This window comes from Gobius niger (assembly GCF_951799975.1).
Source record: "Gobius niger genome assembly, chromosome: 9".
Lineage (NCBI taxonomy): Eukaryota > Metazoa > Chordata > Actinopteri > Gobiiformes > Gobiidae > Gobius > Gobius niger.
This window is the reverse complement of record NC_136860.1, coordinates 35,322,732-35,346,350: the sequence shown is the minus strand read 5'-3', so window position 1 is coordinate 35,346,350 and position 23,619 is coordinate 35,322,732. Positions and strand designations below refer to the sequence as shown.

At 40.9% G+C, this 23,619-nt stretch overlaps 1 protein-coding gene across 1 annotated transcript in view; it reads right to left on the bottom strand.

Moving 5' to 3' along the window:
- ankrd50l (ankyrin repeat domain 50-like) overlaps nt 1–23,619 on the bottom strand; it is a 47,089-nt gene that overhangs the window by 8,431 nt on the left and 15,039 nt on the right. Inside the window, exon 3 of the mRNA XM_079563353.1 lies at nt 2,825–3,039. Coding sequence (XP_079419479.1) covers nt 2,825–3,039 — 215 coding nt within the window. The remainder of the gene's footprint in view (nt 1–2,824; nt 3,040–23,619) is intronic.

The following is a 23,619-nucleotide window of genomic DNA, read 5'->3' as shown; positions in this document are numbered from 1 at the left end:
GTGAAGACTTTGTGACTCCTCCACTGTAGGAATAACTGTTTAAGGCCCTATACCTGATTTTTTTTTCATTTCAATGAATAAAGAGAGAAAACCACTACATTAAAATGTTGATTAAGGTGCAAACTCATCAATAAACCACCTAACATATTTGTAGCATCCCCAAGTCTTCACAGGCACATGTTTATAGGCACATTTCACAGCTTTTCAGGGTCACATTCATAAAAAAGTGCTAGAAAACTTTCCTGCGAGTTCATGAAACTGATACAAATGCTTTTTTAATTTGATCTACAGTGTTTTCCCCACAAACGTCTGAGTTTACAATGTAATAAAAGGAAGACGAAACCAATTCCAATTCAACTTTCAGTGTGGATTTACGGCGCGGTTTAGAGAGTGCAGGACGGCTCAGAGCCAATATACGGTTGGATTATGGGCTTCAAACATGTGGACGGTTTCAGGTTCCAACAATGACACAGTCGTACCCGGGAAGTATCGAGCGACGTGCTGCCACCGTAGAAGAAAAAACAGGTGAGTTAAATAGGATTAACTTGAGGATTAAGGGAACAATGTATAAGATGATTCATGGCTTAAGAAATGATGCGTTCACTTGAATGTAAAGGATTTTAGGGTTCATTTTGTCAGACACGAGGGCAGGGGGAGGCGATTTTCATCATTATCAAAACACCCAAGGGCCGAACCTCAACATCGTAGCCCAAAGTAAAGAACTATTCTCTGCAAATACCACTGTTTTACATCAGTGGCTCCCAAGTGTCAGGGCTTTGGGACCCACCATTACCCTCGGATGATGAGCGGAGGACCCAAATAAAGCTGTAATTTGTCATATATCGTATAAAATATTGTTTTCCACACAAGTTTTTGTTGAACAAGCAGTTGATTTCCCATTAAGACTGAAATTATGATCAAAACTACCCAATAACATCCATTTTAACAGACAGTTAGTGTTTCCATGCAGTTTCAGATGGAAAAATTGAATAAAAGTTCCCTATAGACTCATGACCAGGCCCCCAGAACCCCACTAGCAAAAGATACAGGCAAGAAATAGCATTAATAAACTGAAATAATAATAGCAGTTGGCTTTCCCCAAATCTATATGTTTTGCTCCTCCTCTTACTTTTGTATTAAAGGAATAAATAAATGGATTATAAATAAATGTGATTGTGATTAGAATGTAAGAGGAGGAGGGGGGTCGGTTTGTCAGGGGTCGCGGGGGGAGGGGTTGGATGTAGTGCCCTTTTGAGCCCCTGCCCTCTGTAGCTCTCTGCACGGCCCTGCTCATGACCCACTGAAAATGGTTCCGTGACCCACTTTAGGGTCCCGACCCACCAGCAGAGAATCACTGTTTAACATTATATGACCAAGCGGGATGTTCTGACAGGACATTTTTTAAATACTGACACTATTTCTCGCATTTTTAAACTACATTTTCAGACTATGATCTTTCATTTGCATAATAATAATTCTCAAAATCATCTCGGGGGCCAGAGGTTCTGTGCTGGAGGGCCTGACGTCGCCTCCTCCTGCACTCGGGTTAGAGATGTTAAAATCCGACAGACTGGTCACGCCTTGGAAGTAAGAACAGCTGATGAGTGAAGCATCACCACACGCCGGTGATGCTTCTGAGGACGGCCTGCAGTCGGCGGCTGAAACATGTAAAGGTAAAATATATTCTATTCTTATGAGTTAAAGGAATAGGCCACCGTTTTTCCATACTGAGATATGTTCTTACCTGAGCTTTGACGAGTTCTTTAGGACCTGTCTGATCTTCAGTCACGTAAACACAGCGCAGACGGCGTTAGCATTTAGCCTCTCCCTCTCTCCTCTATAGCTCCAAAACAGGTCAAGATAGAAGCTACCAAGCTCTTCCACGTTTTCCCTATTTAAATACGGTTACGTGAAGTGTTCCACTACAGGAGTAGTTCGAAATCCGCGCAGTAATCTTCACTTTACTGCACGGCGGCACGGTAGCGCAGCGGTTAGTGCTTGTGCTTCACAGCTAGAAGGTCCGGGTTCGATTCCCACCAAGGACGGGACCTTTCTGTGTGGAGTTTGCATGTTCTCCCCGTGTCTGCGTAGGTTTCCTCCGGGTACTCTGGTTTCCCCTACCACTAAAAACATGCGCAATAGGACAGGATGTATGAGAGTGTGTTTGAGAGTGCGCATGGGGGACGACGGATGAAAATTAGCCTAAGGCTACAATCCGGTGCGGCTTGTTCATTAACTTGCACTGTCCCTACCAAATAAACCATAAATTACTGTGCAGTAATCTTCACTTTACTGTGCAGATGCCAAACTCCTCCTGGTATTATTACGCCTTACAATATAGTTCCCCCTTTTATCCGCTTAGAAAATGCACATTGTTTAATTTTGTGTAATTATACTTTGTAGTGGAACACTTCACGTAACCATATTTAAATCGGGAAAACGTGGAAGAGCTTGGTAGCTTCTATCTTGACCTGTTTTGGAGCTATAGAGGAGAGAGGGAGAGGCTAAATGCTAACGCCGTCTGCGCTGTGTTTACGTGACTGAAGATCAGACAGGTCCTAAAGAACTCGTCAAAGCTCAGGTAAGAACATATCTCAGTATGGAAAAACTGTGGCCTATTGCTTTAAAGCTGCACTTCCTGAATCACTGCATTTTCAAACCGTGAAAGTTGGAGGTAGTTTAGTCAAATCTCTCAGCTGTTGCCTAAATGTGCTTCTCGCTCTCACAGACCCTCCACACTGAGTTAATTAAAGCACGTCTCAGCCACAGTTCATTGCGAGTCGGGTCCTACGAGCATCAACACATTCTGGAACAAACGTCCCACCTGAGAACATCTTGCAGAGGGCCTTGTTCTGCCGCCGCACGGAGCAGACGAGCAGCAGCCAGTCCGGGAGCAGGTGCAGGTGCGAGGCCAGCATCTGTGCGATGGAGGCGCCCCGGGCCCCGCGGTCCACAGGGGGGCTGAGGTCCAGGGCGTCCACCAGCAGCAGGAGGGGCTGGGGGGGCGCGGGCAGCTCCAACAGCGGCGCCAGGACGGCCCTGGGGAGAGAGGCGGGACGGGGTTTAACTTTACTCACACAAACTCAGGGACTGGAGAGACTTTCTGCAAACGTCTGTGCCACGAGTCAGACCCGCGACGCTGAGGACGGCACAGACGATCGGCAGCCTGTGTCCCGGCTTTTACGATTTTTCTCTTCTCTTTTGGAACCATTACATAAGGATTATAGAAGGCGTTGGAATGATGAGGACTTGGACACAATAGGGAACATTAAGAACTGACTATTACGATGCAAGAGCTTTGTAAAGATCATTTTTCTTCATGGGAGTCACATGTCAAAATAAACAAAGCCCAAACAAACAGAAACCGTTCCCTTTCCCCCTTTTAAGTTCATTAGGAATAACAGCTTTTTCACTTTCAAATCCAGTCAATACCAAACTACCATCAGTGATTCCAAACTGATTTTAACATCAGAATTACAAGCTTTGTTTTTCTGGTGTATATTTATTAATATGATGAATTCTTTGAGCATCAACATGTCGCCTTTTAAAGCCACTGGAGCAGCAGAACAGGAAACACTGATACCACAGTCTGATTGTTCTACAGTTCACACAAGTGGATCACAACAATTAGGGAACTTAACCTTGAACGTGTGAAAAAAACAGACATATAATATACAAGAGACAGTCAGACATTCAGCCCCATCATGGTAATGAGGCCCATGTGGCTCCTCCCACAGAGGATGTTCCTTAAAAGGGCAGAGCAGCTACAAGCCTCCACAGAGCTCCAGAGCCTGGCTTAGACTTAGGCTTAATGTTTGTTTGTAAATCAATGAATGGACTTGCACCTTCTTATTTGTGTGACCTGCTTGTTGCACATCAGCCCAGTAGAGGCTGCGTCTGCAGGACCTGCTGGAGGTCCAGGACCAGAAGTAAGCAGTGGGTGATGGTTCCTTTTCAGTGGCTGGTCCGAGGCTCTGGAACTCTCTGCCTGAGTTACGAGCCGTCACTGACCTGACACTGTTTAAAGCGAGGCTGAAAACACACTTGTTTAAAGCCGTGCTAATTGCACATGTGTAATGTATATGTATTTTCTTAAATATTTTGTGCTAAAATTGTTTTTATTATATTGCACTTATGGAAAGCACTTTGGTTCAGCGGGTGCTGTTGTAAAGCGCTCTACAAATAAAGGTTGATTGATTGATTGATTGATAGGCTTAAACTTTTTAATTCTGCAGCACAAAACCCAGCGTGGTTAAAAACATGACTCCCAGCCCAGCGGTGTCACCTGGGTCACAGCTTTTTTCTCTCTTGGAGCCGGGCGTTAGAGCAGGGTCAGGCTGGTGCAAAGTGTCCATTGGATCCTGTTTCCAAAGTTTCTTTGGGAGTCGCCACCAGGGGGTGGTATTACACCAATGTCCACTCTCTGCCATGAGGACCAAAGAGAAGCGCTTTCATCGGCCATTGGAGAACCAGGGCCGGGTCTTTTTTAGATTCATTCTGATTAATTATTAACATTAGGTTTAGTGCGGTTCAAAATATGAATCGAAATGAATCACACTTTACTTGAGTTAGGGGGCGCTGAGGGACAACATTTACCCCCAAAATACTTTTTCTGTGCATAAATCCTATTGATTAACCTCTTAACTCCCGCCTGAACCGAGAGCATTTTCTCCAGTTCAGCTTTACCCAAATCCTGTAGGCCAGTGTAACGCCTCATTTGAAAGACCTACAAAACTAAATTGATCTTTTTCCTCACGGCAGATTTTTTTTCATCACTTTTTTTGTCGGGCAGTCGTCTCATTTTTGTCAAATTTTCGGGACTTTTGTGTCACTTTTTTGTCAAATTATTTGCATTTTTTTGTGAAATTCTTATCACCTTTTCGTCCTTTTTTCCGCACATTTTCGTCAATTTTTTCTCACTTTTTTGTCAATTTTTTGTCACTTTTTGTCACTTTTTGTCACTTTTTCGTCCAATTATTCATCCATTTTTTCTCTGATTAATTATTAACATTAGGTTTAGTGCGGTTCAAAACATTAATCAAAATGAATCACACTTTACTTGAGCAGATTCTTTTTCAGTTTCCTTTTTCCTGCAAGACGGGAGGAACACCATGCAAAGAAAAAACTATTTATTCACAGTTTAGCCGACATGAACTACATCCTCCAAAATAAATCAAATAAATCAAACCACTACTGTCTTTGAAGTGTCTCATATCTCCATCTAAACTAAGTTAAAATGTAGAAAAAATACAAATACGTTGCAACAAAATAGATTTTTGAGGTTGGTCAAAGTAGAAGAAACTCCAGACACAGTGAAAATGTGCAAACTCACAGATGTAACTGAACCAGGACCTTCATGCAGTGTCTCTATGATTAACATTGCACCAATTCATTTCCTATAAACTGTTCAGATTTACAACCCACGAGCCCTGAAACACACGTCATCTAAAACTTAACAAACACAAGCATCTGCTGTGAACACATTCGCTCAGGCTCGACTCACAGGAAAATCGTTAATTAAAAGTACGTAAAGTATTTGATCTAGTGATTGCGTATTTGAGCTCTCCCACTCGGATTAAACGCGGGGAGGAGGCGGCGGCTCCGGGCACGGCTTCAAACGGAGTAATTATTCTTTACAATGCGCACTCAGCACCACTCCCCGCTCCTGAGTGACTAAGAGCCCAGGCAGCTCGAGCTCGCACTCACGCTCCCGGGACGAGTCCGCGCACAAGTCACCAAACACTCAGAGCTTTTAACTCCCGCCTGAACCGAGAGCATTTTCTCCAGCTCAGCTTTACCCAAATCCTGTAGGCCAGTGTAACGCCTCGTTTGAAAGACCTGCAAAATTAAATGGATCTTTTTCCTCACGTCAGGTTTTTTTTCATCACTTTTTTTGTTGGGCAGTCGTCTCATTTTTGTCAAATTTTCCGGACTTTTTTGACACTTTTTTGTCAAATTATTCAAATTTTTTTGTCAAATTCTTATCACTTTATCGTCCATTTTTTCTCAATTTTTTGTCAAATTTGTCTCACTTTTTTGTAAATTTTTTGTCAATTTTTGTCACTTTTTCGTCAAATTATTCACATTTTTTTTGTCAAATTCTTATCACTTTTTCGTTCATTTTTTCTCCATTTTTTGTCAAATTTGTCTCACTTTTTTGTAAATTTTTTGTCCATTTTTGTCATTTTTTGGTCACTTTTTTGTCAAATTATTCACATTTTTTTGTCAAATTCTTAGCACTTTTTCGTCCTTTTTTTTGGTAAATTTTTTCTCACTTTGTCAAATTTTTGTCCATTTTTGTCATTTTTTCGTCAAATTATTCGCATTTTTTTGTCAAATTCTTATCACTTTTTCGTCTATTTTTTGTCAATTTTTTGTCCAATTTTTCTCACTTTTTTGACATTTTTTGTGAATTTTTTGTCACTTTTGTCACTTTTTCGTCAAATTATTCACATTTTTTTTGTCAAATTCTTATCACTTTTTCGTCCATTTTTTCTCCATTTTTCGTCAAATTTTTCTCACTTTTTTTGTGAATTTTTTGTCACTTTTTCGTCGAATTATTCACATTTTTTTGTCAAATTCTTATCACTTTTTCGTCCATTTTTTTGTAATTTTTTGTAAATTTTTTCTCACTTTTTGGTCAATGTTTTCTCACTTTTTTCACATTTTCATCCTTGTTTTCGTCTCAGTTTTGTTGCTATTTTTTGTCCATTTTTGTCATTTTTTGTCACTTTTTCGTCCATTTTTTCTCAATTTTTTCTCACATTTTTGTCAAATTTTTGTCAATTTTTCTTAAAATTTTTCTCACTTTTTTGTAAATTTTTTGTCCATTTTCGTCAAATTATTTGCATTTTTTTTGTCAAATTCTTAGCGCTTTTTCGTCCATTTTTTCTCAATTTTTCGTAAATTTTTTGTCATATTTTTGTCAATTTTTTATCAATTTTTCTTAAATTTTTTCTCACTTTTTTGTAAATTTTTTGTCCATTTTCGTCAAACTATTCACATTTTTTTGTCAAATTCTTATCACTTTTTCGTCCATTTTTTCCTCCATTTTTCGTCACATTTTTCTCCCTTTTTTGTCAATTTTTTGTCAATTTTTTGTAAATTTTTTCCCACTTTTTCGTCAATGTTTTCTCACTTTTTTTCACATTTTCATCCTTGTTTTCGTCTCAGTTTTGTCACTATTTTCTCACCTTTTTTCCAGAAGCTTTTGGACTGGGGTAAAGCTGGTTCATGTGCTCGGTTCAGGTGGGAGTTAAGGGGTTAACATTGCCTGCAGTTCCTCATCAGGACTAGCTTAACCTCATCCAGACGCCGGCATCTTACCTGGAGTTCCTGCCAGAGCGACACGGCGGCGTTGACATTTCTAATCAGATTGTCTTGATTACTAAACCGCGGTGATTCACGTGGATCCAGCCCCGGTCTGTGTGGGTGATCCGGGAGATTGGGGTCATAAACTGTTATTTAAATCTCACGTTAGTCATGGGATTACGAGAGACACGCCTGGATTTGAGAGCCGGAGGAAGTGACCTGGTATTTTTATGTGTTTTAAGTGTTTAAGGCGAGACATTAAAGGCACAAGTCAATGTTTCGCAATAGATGTTTTGTATAATTTCAAAGGGAATTCACTCAAAATGCATTTCTCTCACACTGGATTTTGCCTGAGGGAGGCCTTGAGCTGAAACGTTGTAATAAAACCTCACTTTTTGCAAGTTTCACAGTGTGCGGGAGTTTACACTACACTTTAGTACCTCCTGTATAGACTTCACATTTTCCAGACTTGGACTGAACAATATTTTTTTGTTTCTTGCAGAGGGATTTCTTAAAGGGACTATACGGCAGGGGCTGGACTGGGACTGAAAAACAGCCCTGGTACTCTGGTCAGCCTGGTCCAAATTAGTGGAAATGTGAGACTTCCACAAATACATATGTTAACCTCTGACCCCCCGCCTTAACCGAGAGCATTTTCTCCAGTTCGGCTTTACCCAAATCTAGAGACTTCCTGACTGGAGAGCAACACTGTAACGCCTCATTTGAAAGCTAAAATCTAGAAAAGTGACGTCAACTTTTTGTCATGTTTTTGTTGCTTTTTCACATTTTTTGTCATTTTTGGTCACATTTTTGTCACATTTTTTGTCATTTTTTGTCATTTTTTGTCACATTTTTTGTCATTTTTTTAAATCATTTTTTGTCATTTTTTGTCACATTTTTGTCATTTTTTTAAAATCATTTTTTGTCATTTTTTGTCATTTTTTGTCATTTTTTTGGTCACATTTTTGTCACATTTTTTGTGACATTTCCATCATTGTTTTTGTCTCAGTTCTGTCGCTATTTTCACACCTTTTTTCCCGAAGCTTTTGGATTGGGGTAAATTGGATTTTTGTCATGTTTTTGTTGCTTTTTCATTACTTTTTTGTGGCTTTTTGGTGTGTTTTCGTCTCTTGTTTTTCGTTGGTTTTTTTGTCATGTTTTTGTTGTTTTTTCATCGCTTTGTCGTCATTTTTTTGTCACATTTTGTCTTGTTTTTGTTGCTTTTCCGGCACATTTTTGTTTTTGGATGCTTTTCTTTTAAGCTTTTAGATTTGGGTAAAGCTCGGTTTCGCCTGGGGGTAAGGGTAAGATAAAGTGAGAGGCCAGACCGATGGCCCTAGAGCCGGTGGCCCTTCTGTGCTCTTACAGAATACAGGACATATGGCCAGTCCGCCCCTGCTATACGGAGTTTAAAAATGGTTAAATTATCTATTTTCCTCCCCCTAAATGTTCCTCCATGTCCTAATGTGTAGAATGAGCTCAGACCTGTTCACCACAACTGCCTCTGAAATCCTGCTCTGTCACTCAGAAAGGTGTTCAAAGTGCCGTCATGCACGAGCTTAACTTAGAAGCTGCAGTTACACGTATGACCTGAGGTGGCAGTAGTGATCTTAAAATGGCTAACTTGCCTCTAGCCCCTTTAATATTGAATTCGTAGCCCGATTTATAGAGTTTTGATTTTCCAAAAGTAACTCATGCCCCTGGAGGCCATGAGCGCAACTGCAGGTGTCGTAGCATGGTACGTTTTCTTTTACTCATTAATTGTCCGTGAGAGTAAATACTACGCTGACAGAAACGACAAAGGGACAGAGGGATATTGTTCATCCAATTACACAATTGAGATCATTTTTTTCACTCAAACTTGGCTGTAAATACTGTTTAAGTGACGCTAGGCCGCAGTTAGCTTTGCCCGTTAGCCTGTTAGCTTCTTCTTCGTGATTCCATTAGTGTGTGTTGGTGACTCTGACCCAGTGGCAGCAAAGTTGCAATTGTGGTTTTCTGGCCAGAGACACCAGGGGGCGATGAAAGACCCTCCAATCATCCCATTAACACTTATTACCCCCACAGGAACTACGGAAAGGATGTATTAAGGTAAACAAGTTACTTAGTACTGCTTTAAGGTGGGGATTATTAGAAGGTAAATAAACCAAAAAGTCTTTCCAACTAATACGTCACAAAATAATTCCATACATTTAAATTTGTCTCGATTCATTATTCAGATTTTGTCACCAGAACAGTGTTGTTTTTGGCCCTTTTAGTTTTAGTCTTTTGGACGAAAATGCTTTTAGGTTCAGTCACATTTTAGTCATTTCAAAATGTGATCGTTTTAGTCAGACTGTTAGAGGATAACATTAAATCGCTATTTATCATACTGGGTCAGGCTGTACAGTCGTACTATCTCTGTCATAGCCTTGACTGTGGTGCTCAGGCGCCCACTCTCTGCCACTGAATGCTTGCGTATCAGTATGACGCTCTGAGAGGGTATTTATCCCTCTTCTGTGGAAGCATAGACAGACTTGAATGGTAGGACTAGCGCAATGTCTCGAGTTCATGTCTCCGGGTCCCGCACCGATGGTAAATAAACTTCTCCTGCATAAGACATCCAGACTGCTGCCTGTCATTCATCTATCCTCTCGAACACCATTGTTATTTCTCTAACACAGACGAAAATTAAAAAGGTTTTTGTCAAGTTTTCGTCTGTTTCATTATAAGAAGTTATAATTAATTTCAATAAGTCTTGGAAATTGGGATAAATAACAGCTTCTATTGGCTTTTGACAAACAGATGACACCACGATCTGGCAGAAGTGGTCGGCCGACTGTGAACAGGACTTTTCCCACAAGCGCCCGCTCTCCTCGTCCTCTGATCGTCGCTTCCAGATTCTTTTATTTTTTTTTACCAACAGCGCTGTCTGCACATACGGAGCCGACCTCAATGTGCTTTCTGTGTTCATACGCCACGGTATTGAAAACTGTCCTGAGAAACAATAAAGTCCTTGTGACCTGGATGCTCATTTTAGCTCGTCATCGTTACGTTATCGTCATTAAAAAAAGGGCCGCCAACGAAAAGATATCGTTATCGTCTTCGTTGACAAAAACAACACTGCACCAGAAACAACATTTAGGCACAAAACGACAGACACTTGCAATAATTTTTTTCCTCATATAAATGTCAGTAATGTCAGGATCTGCAGCAAAAGTTTCAAACTGACCTCTCTACATAAGTTTCCTCTCTGACCTGCAGTGGCTTAAACACTTCCTGTGCCTGAAGGAGCCGCATGAGGCTCTCGAGGTGGTGTTCATCATGTTGATTTGACGTTGACATTACTAAGTTACGAAACATGGCAGCATAACCATGGAGACACACATGGACCGGCGGCACGTTTTACAGAGTGTGAGAACAGTCTCCATAGAAACATGAGGGATTATCTGTGTAAATATACACTCTGTACGTATGCAGACGTACATGCTGCGTGTATGTGTCTGTCTGTTTCCCACCCGTCTGTTCGCAATGGTGCCGCACAACGATACTCCCACCTGCTTTCATTTGTTCTTCCAACTTTGTATTGTGTGTTTCAAGTGTGGTAAGATGAAGCTAATAAGCCATTTGAATTATGCGTTTGTAAAAGAAAAGCCTTTATTGATCTCACAGTGAGGGGGCAAAGAGTCAGGACATTGTGCAATCAAGGAACAGGGTAATGTGCAAACAAGTGATAGGAAATGTGAGTGTCTTATGGATGAACATTTATTGTCATTTTTTAAAAATCATTTTATGTCATTTTTTGTCATTTTTTGGTCAAATTTTTGCCACATTTTTTGTCATTTTTTTGTCACATTTTTGTCACATTTTTTGGTCACATTTTTGTCCAATTTTTTTTATCATTTTTTAAATCATTTTTAATCATTTTTTTGTCATTTTTTTGTCACATTTTTTGTAATTTTTTTGTCAAATTTTTTGTCAAATTTTTTGTCATTTTTTGTCATTTTTAAAAAAATCATTTTTGTCATTTTTTGTCATTTTTTGTCCATCCATCCATCCATTTTCTTCCTCTTTATCCGGGGCCGGGTCGCGGGGGCAGCAGTCTCAGCAGAGATGCCCAAACTTCCCGATCCGCACACACCTCCTCCAGCTGTTCTGACCCCGAGGCCACACCTCCTCCAGCTGTTCTGACCCCGAGGCCACACCTCCTCCAGCTGTTCTGGGGGGACCCCGAGGCGACACCAGGCCAGCTCGGAGACATAGTCCCACCACCGTGTCCTGGGTCTTCCACGAGGCCTTGTCCCACTAGGACACGCCTGGAACACCTCCCGCGGGAGGCGACCAGGAGGTATCCGGAACAGATGCCCGAGCCACCCCAACTGCTCCTTTCGACGTGGAGGAGCAGCGACTCTACTCCGAGCTCCTCCCGGGTAACTGAGCTCCTCACCCAATCATTTTTTGTCATTTAAAAAAAATCATTTTTGTCATTTTTGTCCCATTTTTTTTGTCCCTTTTTTTTTTTGTCATTTTATGTAATTTTTTGGTCAATTTTTTTGTAATTTTTTGTCACATTTTTTAAAAATCATTTTTGTCATTTTTGGTCATTTTTTTGTCACATTTTTGTCATTTTTTAAAATCATTTTTTGTCATTTTTTGTCACATTTTTGTCCCATTTCTTGTCACATCTTCATCATTGTTTTCGTCTCATTTCTGTCGCTATTTTCCCACCTTTTTCCCAGAAGCTTTTGGATTGGGGTAAAGCCAAACTGGAGAAAACGCGCTTGGTTCAGGCGGGAGTTAAGGGGTTAAAGCAAACATGGCGGCTGAAGCGCAGAAGCCTGAGAAATACAGCCACTTAAACCCATTTTCAGGTTTGTTCTGAATGATGAGCGGCTTTTCTGCCTTTGAGTGACAAGTTACACATCTGCCTCTGTGACGGGATCGATAAAAACCGCAGAAAGAGAGACTAGCGGCTCACGAGATCCAAGATATTTACATATTTTTGCGTCTACGCCGAGAGAATGACAATACAAGCCGATGAATAACGCATAAAAGTAAACTTTGCATGATTGGTTTGAGGATGAATTAGTCTGCAGAAATGCGAGCGCGGCGCATTTTCTCATTAATCCGCCGCTCGCTTTTTGTAGTTTCCGTCGGATCCTTTGGCGAACATAAATATTAATGGCGCGGCTCTTTCGGGAAGCAGATGGGCAGTCGGGGCGCGAGACCGAGCGCCGCTCCCGTCCTCGGCTCCAGCGTCCCGGAGCCAAAAAGGTGCGAATCCAAATTATCTCGGCGATCCGGAGATCTGGAAACCCCGTCGCCATGGCTACGGGATTATTCACACGCGCCTGCCCCAGAAACGGCCGAGAGAGAGACACCTCCACCGTCTGGACCCCGCGGAGAAGGAGAGACGGAAATAACCTGCAGTCCAATACCAGTTGTTCTATTTAGTCAAAATATAGAGAATGATGAACCCATTGTGATGATAATCTTTAAAACTCTTAAAGGGGGGGTATTATGCAAAATGGACTTTTTCAAGCTTTCCATCATGTTATTCTGTCACTCCCTCATTAAAAACATGGCTGAAGTGTTGCCTTGGCACGTTCACGTATTTTTGAGTAATCTGTAAAAACTCTGATGGCGGCCATTTTAGGGATAGGTTTGCCTGAGTCCTCCTAGGAACGCCCCCACCTCCTGGAGACGCCTCCGAGCTTTCGTCACCAGCCGAGTAACCAACCACTGCTCCTCAGCAGAACCCCCTCCCCACTGATGCCACAGACAGCGTGTGGAGGGGGCGTGTCGGAAAGGCTCAGAGGTTCCCCTTAACTCCCACCTGAACCGAAAGGATCTTTTTCCTCACGTCAACATCATTTTTTTTGTTGGGTATTCAACTCATTTTTGTAACTTTTTTGTCATTTTTTGTCACATTTTCGTCTTTTTTTTCAATTTTTTTAAACAATTTTTTTTGTAAAAATTTTATCAAATTTTTGTCATATTTTCGTAATTTTTTTGTCACATTTTGTCATTTTTTGTCACATTTTTATCAAATTTTTGTCATTTTTTTTGGTCATTTTTTCATCAATTTCTTGTCAATTTCTTGTGACATTTTTGTGACATTTTTGCCTCTTTTTCATCAATTTTTTGTCCCTTTTTTGTCAATGTTTTCTCACTTTTTTGTCACATTTCCATCATTGTTTTCGTCTCACTTTTGTTGCTCTTTTCGCAGCTTTTTTCCAGAAGCTTTTGGATTGGGGTAAAGCCAAACCGGAGAAAATGTGCTCGGTTCAGGTGGGAGTTAAGGGGTTAAAGAGACAGAGGCCGATTTCAAGACATTCACTACAGCCATTTTGAGAGAGACATTTTATACAAGGCAGTTATTCTAATTTACTGCATTTACAGACCAACAGAAGGTTTGTCATCATTGTAGTGTGATATAGACTGGTGCTATGGGACTGAAAAAAGCAGAATACCCCCTCTTTAAGCCACACCTGAATCGAGCACATTTTCTGAAGTTTGCCATTGCCCCCAGGTACAAACGGAACAAAACAGTGTAAAAAAAAAAAAAAAAAAGAAAACGACAAAAAAGCAATGAATAAACATGTGACTGAAATGCAGCAAAAAAGTCACAAAAATACAACAAAAAGTGAAGAAACTGCAACATAAAAGTGAAAGGCACTAAAGAGCGACATTAAAGGGACTATACAGAGTTTAAAAATGTTTAAATTAAGTATTTTCCTCCCTCTACATGTTCCAGCCATGTCCTAATGAGCTCAGACCTGTTCACCACAACTGCCTCTAAAATCCTGCACTGTCGCTCAGAAAGGTGTTACTTCTGGTCTGAAGTGCCGTCATGCATGAGTTTAATATAGAAGGTGCAGTTACACACAAGACCTGAGGTGGCAGTAGTGAGTATAAAATGACTAACTTGCATCTAGTCTCTTTAAGCGATGAAAAAGTGGCAAAAAAGCAATGAAAAGAAAGGAAAAAAAACCCGCAAAAAGTGACGACAACATGGCAACAATGCAATGAAAAAGACAGGTTAATATGAGTTTTGTAGGTCTTGGCTTTCAAATAAGGTGTATGTATAGGTTGTAAGCTCTGCAGTCAAGATTTCAGATAGAAATGCGCTCGGTTAAAGGAACAGGCCACTGTTTTTCCATACTGAGATATGTTCTTACCTGAGCTTAGACGAGTTGATGTGTAACTGATACAAAAAATTATACATGTCGATTTTCTAAGCGGATAAAAAGGGGAACTATATTGTAATAGAGCACTTCGACGTCAGCGCAGTAAAGTGAAGATATTACTGCTCCTAAGCTGTTATTACGCCTACAATATAGTAAGCTTAAATCGACATGTTTAATTTTGTCTAACTTTACTTTGATCGTGTAACTACTCACTTACTATTTTTGTCCCTATTTATTTAAATAGGGGAAACGTGAAAGAGCTTGGTCGCTTCTTACTTCACCCCTGTTTGGCCCCATAGAGGAGAGGAGGAGAGGCTAAATGCTAACAACATCTTTGACCAGACAGGTAGGCATCAACTCATCTAAGCTCAGGTAAGAACATATCTCAGTATGTAAAAACAGTGGCCTGTTCCTTTAAGAAGTTAAAGGAACAGGTTTGACCTGTCTGATCTTCCCCCGTGCCTTCAGTCACATAAACACAGCGCAGACGGCGTTAGCATTTAGCCTCTCCCTCTCTCCTCTATAGCTCCAAAACAGGTCAAGATAGAAGCTACCAAGCTCTTCCACGTTTTCCCTATTTAAATATGGTTACGTGAAGTGTTCCACTACAAAGTATAATTACACAAGATTAAACAATGTGGATTTTCTAAGCGGATAAAAGGGGGAACTATATTGTAAGGCGTAATAATACCAGGAGTAGTTTGAAATCTGCGCAGTAATCTTCACTTTACTGTGCGGATGTGTTTACTATAGTCCCCTTTTTATCCGCTTAGAAAATCCACATTGTTTAATTGTGTGTAATTATACTTTGTAGTGGAACACTTCACGTAACCATATTTAAATAGGGAAAACGTGGAAGAGCTTGGTAGCTTCTATCTTGACCTGTTTTGGAGCTATAGAGGAGAGAGGGAGAGGCTAAATGCTAACGCCGTCTGCGCTGTGTTTACGTGACTGAAGATCAGACAGGTCCTAAAGAACTCGTCACAGCTCAGGTAAGAACATATCTCAGTATGGAAAAACGGTGGCCTATTCCTTTAAAGAAGATGCTCAAAAAAATTGAAAAAAAAAATCATTACTTCTTAAAAGTATGAAAAGCAAAACAAAGTAAAACACGATACCTTTTTAATATCAGTAAACAACAAGGTAAGGTAATAATGGTCAATGTAAAAACAAACTCCTCCTGCTCACTTTTGAATGAGTCAGATAATCATGGGGAATAAGTTACTGTATATCTGGGAGTGTTTTGCTCGGCGAAAGTATGACCTGAGGGTAAACTACGAAGCTGGATTAGAGGTTTAAGCGAGGTGAGTTCAGTTCTTACAAAGCTGGATGACTTTCTGGCAGGGCAGATCTCCATGGTGACACGCCCTTAGAGCAAAAAGAGGAGGAACTTTTACACCTACACCTGTGGAGGATGCAGATAGAGTAGAAAAAGTTTATTGTCTACTGTGCACATTGATAACAGAAACTTGTTATGAAGACTGTTAACAATCTCCTTGTGCTGCTCAGTTCAGACTTGTGCCGTTCATGGCGCTGTTGAATATATTCGTCATGAGTTTAGTGATAGATTTTCATATTTCAGATGAACTGTGTCTCTGTCTCTGTCGTAATCCTCACAAATCCTCTGAGACACCCAGGGTAAACTAAACCGACTGAAAACACGCTTTGCAGTACGACTCATCCAGAGGCTCCATGTCCGGGTTTGTCGACCCGGGTTAGAGGAACTAATCCTAGACAAGTTCAACCAGTACAGCCCTCGGAGGAAGATCCACTGGGATTGAAACATTCATATAAATGCAGTAAAATGCAGGAAGGGTGTCATTTACAAAGTGCATATGCTAATCAAGTAGCACGTGCATAAGTGGTCAGCAGCAGAGTCATGTCTGTGTATTTTAATAATGCAGGATTCTTTTATTTTATTTTTATTTCTGTGTTTCTTATTTAGGACTTGTCTTGATAAATGACTCCCTAAGTTTAGGACTTGTCTTGATTAAAGACTCCCTAGGTTTAGGACTTGTCTTGATAAGATAAGATAAGATAAGATAAGATAAGATAAGATAAGATAAGATAAGATAAGATAAGATAAGATAAGATAAGATAAGATAAGATAAGATAAGATAAGATAAGATAAGATAAGATAAGATAAGATAAGATAAGATAAGATAAGATAAGATAAGATAAACCTTTATTGATCTCACAAAGGAGAAATTCACTCGTTACAGTCGGCGTTGAAGAAGATCACTCAGAGTTAATAAAGTGCAGCTGATACATAGATTATTGCACATGACTCCCTAAATGACTCCCTAAGTTTAAGACTTGTCTTGATAAATGACTCCCTAAGTTTAGGGCTTGTCTTGATAAATGACTCCCTAAGTTTAGGGCTTGTCTTGATAAATGACTCCCTAAGTTTAGGACGTGTCTTGATAAAGGACTCCCTAAGTTTAGGACTTGTCTTGATAAATGACTCCCTAAGTTTAAGACTTGTCTTGATAAATGACTCCCTAAGTTTAAGACTTGTCTTGATAAATGACTCCCTAAGTTTAAGACTTGTCTTGATAAATGACTCCCTAAGTTTAGGACTTGTCTTGATAAATGACTCCCTAAGTGTAAGACGTGTCTTGATAAACGACTCCCTAAGTTTAGGACTTGTCTTGATAAATGACTCCCTAAGTGTAAGACGTGTCTTGATAAACGACTCCCTAAGTTTAGGACTTGTCTTGATAAATGACTCCCTAAGTTTAAGACGTGTCTTGATAAATGACTCCCTAAGTTTAAGACTTGTCTTGATAAATGACTCCCTAAGTTTAAGACTTGTCTTGATAAATTACTCCCTAAATTTAGGACGTGTCTTGATAAATGACTCCCTAAGTTTAGGACATGTTTTGATAAATGACTCCCTAAGTTTAGGACATGTTTTGATAAATGACTCCCTAAGTTTAGGACATGTTTTGATAAATGACTCCCTAAGTTTAAGACTTGTCTTGATAAATGACTCCCTAAGTTTAAGACTTGTCTTGATAAATGACTCCCTAAGTTTAGGACTTGTCTTGATAAATGACTCCCTAAGTTTAAGACGTGTCTTGATAAATGACTCCCTAAGTTTAGGACTTGTCTTGATAAATGACTCCCTAAGTTTAGGACATGTTTTGATAAATGACTCCCTAAGTTTAAGACGTGTCTTGATAAATGACTCCCTAAGTTTAGGACGTGTCTTGATAAATTACTCCCTAAGTTTAAGAGTTGTCTTGATAAATGACTCCCTAAGTTTAGGGCTTGTCTTGATAAATGACTCCCTAAGTTTAAGACTTGTCTTGATAAATGACTCCCTAAGTTTAGGGCTTGTCTTGATAAATGACTCCCTAAGTTTAGGGCTTGTCTTGATAAATGACTCCCTAAGTTTAGGGCTTGTCTTGATAAATGACTCCCTAAGTTTAGGACGTGTCTTGATAAAGGACTCCCTAAGTTTAGGACTTGTCTTGATAAATGACTCCCTAAGTTTAAGACTTGTCTTGATAAATTACTCCCTAAATTTAGGACGTGTCTTGATAAATGACTCCCTAAGTTTAGGACATGTTTTGATAAATGACTCCCTAAGTTTAGGACATGTTTTGATAAATGACTCCCTAAGTTTAGGACTTGTCTTGATAAATGACTCCCTAAGTTTAAGACTTGTCTTGATAAATGACTCCCTAAGTTTAAGACTTGTCTTGATAAATGACTCCCTAAGTTTAGGACTTGTCTTGATAAATGACTCCCTAAGTTTAGGACGTGTCTTGATAAATGACTCCCTAAGTTTAGGACGTGTCTTGATAAATGACTCCCTAAGTTTAGGACTTGTCTTGATAAATGACTCCCTAAGTTTAAGACTTGTCTTGATAAATGACTCCCTAAGTTTAGGACTTGTCTTGATAAATGACTCCCTAAGTTTAAGACGTGTCTTGATAAATGACTCCCTAAGTTTAGGACTTGTCTTGATAAATGACTCCCTAAGTTTAGGACTTGTCTTGATAAATGACTCCCTAAGTTTAGGACATGTTTTGATAAATGACTCCCTAAGTTTAAGACGTGTCTTGATAAATGACTCCCTAAGTTTAAGAGTTGTCTTGATAAATTACTCCCTAAATTTAGGACGTGTCTTGATAAATGACTCCCTAAGTTTAAGACTTGTCTTGATAAATGACTCCCTAAGTTTAGGACTTGTCTTGATAAATGACTCCCTAAGTTTAGGACGTGTCTTGATAAATGACTCCCTAAGTTTAAGACTTGTCTTGATAAATGACTCCCTAAGTTTAGGACGTGTCTTGATAAATGACTCCCTAAGTTTAGGACGTGTCTCCATAAATGACTCCCTAAGTTTAGGACGTGTCTTGATAAATGACTCCCTAAGTTTAGGACGTGTCTTGATAAATGACTCCCTAAGTTTAGGACGTGTCTCCATAAATGACTCCCTAAGTGTGCAGGCTTTTCTCACTCCTCGTAATCCATTGAAAACAACCTGTTTAATTGTGTAAACACAGGCCTACAGTGCAGCAGGCTTAATATTTAAAGGCCCAATACCTGATTTTTTTGTTTACAAACTTAAAGCATGAATGAATTTTAACCTGTTAGTTATGGCCCAAACTCAATCCTGGCTTTCACAGATATTGTCACAGTAACGTAAACAAAAAACAAGTCGCTGCTAGTTCACAGTCAACACAATAATTAGATGCACTGTGTCTGTCTGCTGTCATCATGTACTAAAGGACAAAACAAATGTTATTCCACAGCGAGAAATGATCAGAATAGGACCTTTTAACAAAATGAACTGACTCAAATGTTCTTGGTTATACATGTTTTTTACCACCTCGTCCTCGCTCTCCCCCCCTCAGCGCTCTCTCGGTTGGGAGTACAGTGGAGGAGTCTCGCTGTAGCGCTTCACTCCTGCTCAGAGCAAACACACAGAAGTGCTTCAGACCCATCAGACCCCACTCCGCAGAGTAAACAGAGCGCCGGGTGCAGTGGGCGAGCTCTCTGACTGGCACAGACTGCGGAGCTGGAGGTATTTTGCACTCCTTTGTCCCATTTTTCCCTCCCTCAAAGGACGCCCTGTCGTAAATAACATCACAGCCCTCGCGCACAATGGAGCCCTGTTGCGCGGCATCTTCAATGGGAGTATTGTAAACCATAGTGATGGATGTAAATGAATTGAAATGTCCGCCAAATGCCCAGGTTGTTGCTGCAATTATCTGGGTCTATTCACGCTGTGTGGAAAGCAACACAAACAACTGATGTTATTTCGTACGTCAATCCACAGTCGGTGTATTTTAAAATTGACTTTCTTGACATTTAGTTCTAGTCGCAGAAGCAAAGTGTTTACCTGAGCGTGAGGACGTCTGCAGAACAGCTTTAAGTGTGATATAAATAAAGCTGTCACAGTCTATCGATGCCAAGATCGGATCAAAGCAGCGTCAAGGTGTAAAAATGAGCAACAGAGAAGGATTTTCTGTTAAATGCTAATGATATTATTGTAACGCTCGACTGGGTTAAGGTGAGGATCTGGATGTGGGATTGAAGCAGAAACAGGGAAGTCCAGTCCAGCTGTTTCCCAGAGAACAGTGGTACCGGTGTAGCAGACCAAGTCCCTGGCCCAGATAACCGTAAATTCTCTAATACTGGCCTGTATTCCATTAGCGGCCGGGTCTCCGACAGGGGCCGGGTCTCCGACAGGGGCCGGGTCTCTGACAGAGGCCGGGTTCGCGGCTGGCGGAGGCAAATTAAAGCCGGTCTCTAAAACAGGCCGGGGCTTTTATTAGAAACTATAGCAGTAGAAATATTCCCCATGTTAGGAATTTGTCTCATACTGGTGTAAATGAAAACTCACGTGCAGGAAGTAACGGGAACCCGGGCCGAGGGGGACGCTGCGGAGGAGCTGATCCGAGCGTAACTTTGACACAGATTTAGCCACTTTTCAAACCTCCTGTGACTGTATTTGGAAACAGGGAAAGCAACAAATGTTGTGTGACCCTCCAGGGTTTTAATAAAGTCTCCATCGCGTCTTCAAAGCACGTCCAGCTGCTCCGTGTGCAGGTCAGTCCCACGCCTCAAAATAACTCCTCCCATCAGCGCGAGCGTCTCGTCTTCTCTCGGGTCAGTCTCATGATCGATCACAAACACAAACGCTCCGTCTAAACTCGGCTTTTACACAAGATAACAACAAATAATCCGGTCCGCGGTAAAAACGAAACAGAAACCTGCAGTGACACTGATGTCAAAGCTCCGCTAACAGCAACGAAACACTTCCTGTTGTCCCGACAAAATAAAAGGCGTCAACGTTCCAGCCGCTGGGAGAGGGTTTGAAATGTTCATTAATAAATGAACCTAATATTTTAGGTGCAAATGGACACAAATCTCGTTTTTCTTCATTTTCCTCGTTGTCCGTTTTGCTCAAATAGAAATAAAGGCCTGTCTCTAATTGTGGCCTGGTTCCAATAAAGGCCTGGTCCTAGATGCGAGTAGAGTAAATAAAGGCCCCGGCCTGTATTAGAGCAGTCACGGTAAACCTATTGTTCAGCCCAGGCCAGAGAAACCGTCCCTCCAGGCCAGAAAACACCTATTTAAGGAAGTCAATCTGACAATGTGACTCTACTAATTACTGTATCAACAGAGTCATGACCTGTGACTTCATTTTAATTGTCAGTTGGTTGAAGATACAATCTGCGTAGAAGACACTCCTTGACACTATTTGTTTTACGTAACCTGTGAGATGTTTCTGTGACGTCCCTGCAATGTCTCAGAGACCTGCCGGATACCAAGGAGATCTCAGAGAGACGTGACAGTGATGTCGCAGGGATATGGAATTTGGTCGTCTCCTCCGATGAGAGGCTCTTTAGGCACAAGTCTTAAACATGGTGAAAAGCTCTGAAAAGAAGATTTTACAAAACCCTCCATCCTTTAAGGCGAGACATCACAGGTGAATAAGTCTTTAACTGTAGAGATATACATTTGAAACTTTAGTTGTAGTTTACTGACATAGATATAAGATAAAAATGCATTAAATGATGTCTTTCATCTCCCCCTGGTGTCTCTGGCCAGAAATCCACAATTGCAACTTCCCTGCCTCCGGGTCGGAGTCACCAATGCACACTAATGAGATCACAAAGAAGAAGCTAACAGGCTAACGGGCAAAGTTAACTGCAGGCTAGCGCCACTTAAACAGTATTTACAGCCAACTTTGAGTGAAACAATATCTCTTTTCTGTCAGCGTAGTATTTACTCTCACGGACAATTAATGAGTAAAAAAACGCGACATGCTCCGAGACCTGAAGAGGCTTATGTCCTCTAGGGGCACTTAGTACTGCTTTAAAAAAATCTGTTTATTAATGGGAAAAAGCTGGAAAAAAAAATTTGCCCTTATTTGAAATTCAAAACTATGAATCAGGTCAGGAATTAGGAATTACAAAATCCCTCGCACCAATGTGAGAAAAATGCATTTCGAGAAAATGGTTCTTGAAATTACAATTTCCCAAATAAATCTATGGAAAAAGATTGAATCACTGTAATAATCAAACATGTTTTTGTGAAGATATGGGATTTTTTTGTGTGTGTCCAGGTGAAAGAGAGAAAATTGACCCAAAAGTTTTTGTTTAGTTTATTTTGAACTTTTTTCTATACAAATGCAGATGCTCAGAATGGAGCAGCAGTAAAGCTTTTAACCAGGCCACAATTAGAGACAGGCCTTTATTTCTATTTGAGCAAAACGGACGACCAGGAAAACGAAGGAAAACGAGATTTGTGTCCATTTGCACCTAAAATATTAGGTTCATTTATTAATGAACATTTCAAACCCTCTCCCAGCGGCTGGAACATTGACACCTTTTATTTTGTCGGGACAACAGGAAGTGTTTCGTTGCTGTTAGCGGAGCTTTGACATCAATGTCACTGCAGGTTTCTGTTTCGATTTTACCTTGGACCGGATTATTTGTTGTTATCTCGTGTAAAAGGCGAGTTTAGACGGAGCGTTTGTGTTTGTGATCGATCATGAGACTGACCCGAGAGAAGACGAGACGCTCGCGCTGATGGGAGGAGTTATTTTGAGGCGTGGGACTGACCTGCACACGGAGCAGCTGGACGTGCTTTGAAGACGCGATGGAGACTTTATTAAAACCCTGGAGGGTCACAAACATTTGTTGCCCTGTTTCCACAAATAGTCACAGGAGGTTTGAAAAGTGTCTAAATCTGTGTCAAAGTTACGCTCGGATCAGCTCCTCCACAGCGTCCCCCTCGGCCCGGGTTCCCGTTTGTTACTTCCTGCACGTGAGTTTTCATTTACACCAGTATGAGACAAATTCCTAACATGGGGAATATTTCTACTGCTATAGTTTCTAATAAAAGCCCCGGCCTGTTTTAGAGACCGGCTTTAATTTGCCTCCGCCAGCCGCGAACCCGGCCTCTGTCGGAGACCCGGCTGCTAATGGAATACTGGCCAGTATGAGAGAATTTACGGTATTCAAAGCAAATTTACGGTATTCAAAGCAATGTTCCCAGAGAGAAGCCAAGCTGATCCACTAAAAATGGTTCTGTGACACACTTTTTGGTCCCGACTCACTGATCTAGACCAGGCCCCTTGACCCCGGGTGTCGTCCTGACAGGGGCCGTACTTCGGCCTGTTGCACCGGGGAACAAAGGAACACATGTAAACACAAAGCCCAGACTTTTGTTTAGCGTGAGTAAGCAGTGCTTCGGACAGTGCAGGAAGGTCAACCTGCCATAGCCTCGCAAGTAAGCGTCACCCTGGTGCTTTCGGGTGTTCTGACCTCCAAGAATGTGGCATGAAAACGATGTATTGTTACTCGTGTTATTGCAACGGCAGCTACTGTGCCTGGAGATGAACCACTGCTTATAGTTTACACAAACAGGAAGTGCGTATCGAGTGTCTCCTAATCCTCTGCACAGACGAGTAACAAGCGTCTGATGTTATTACTGCAAACATCTGAACAAGCACAAACACATTCACTCAACACCGAGAACTCGTGCAGCCAGTTTCCAATCGTTTCACTGCTGTTTATCTTGCGGCTTACCTCATCCACAGGCACTTATCAGCTCACAGAGAAAGAGGTGCGACGGCTGCTCAAATGAAAACAACTTCATACTCACTTCAGAA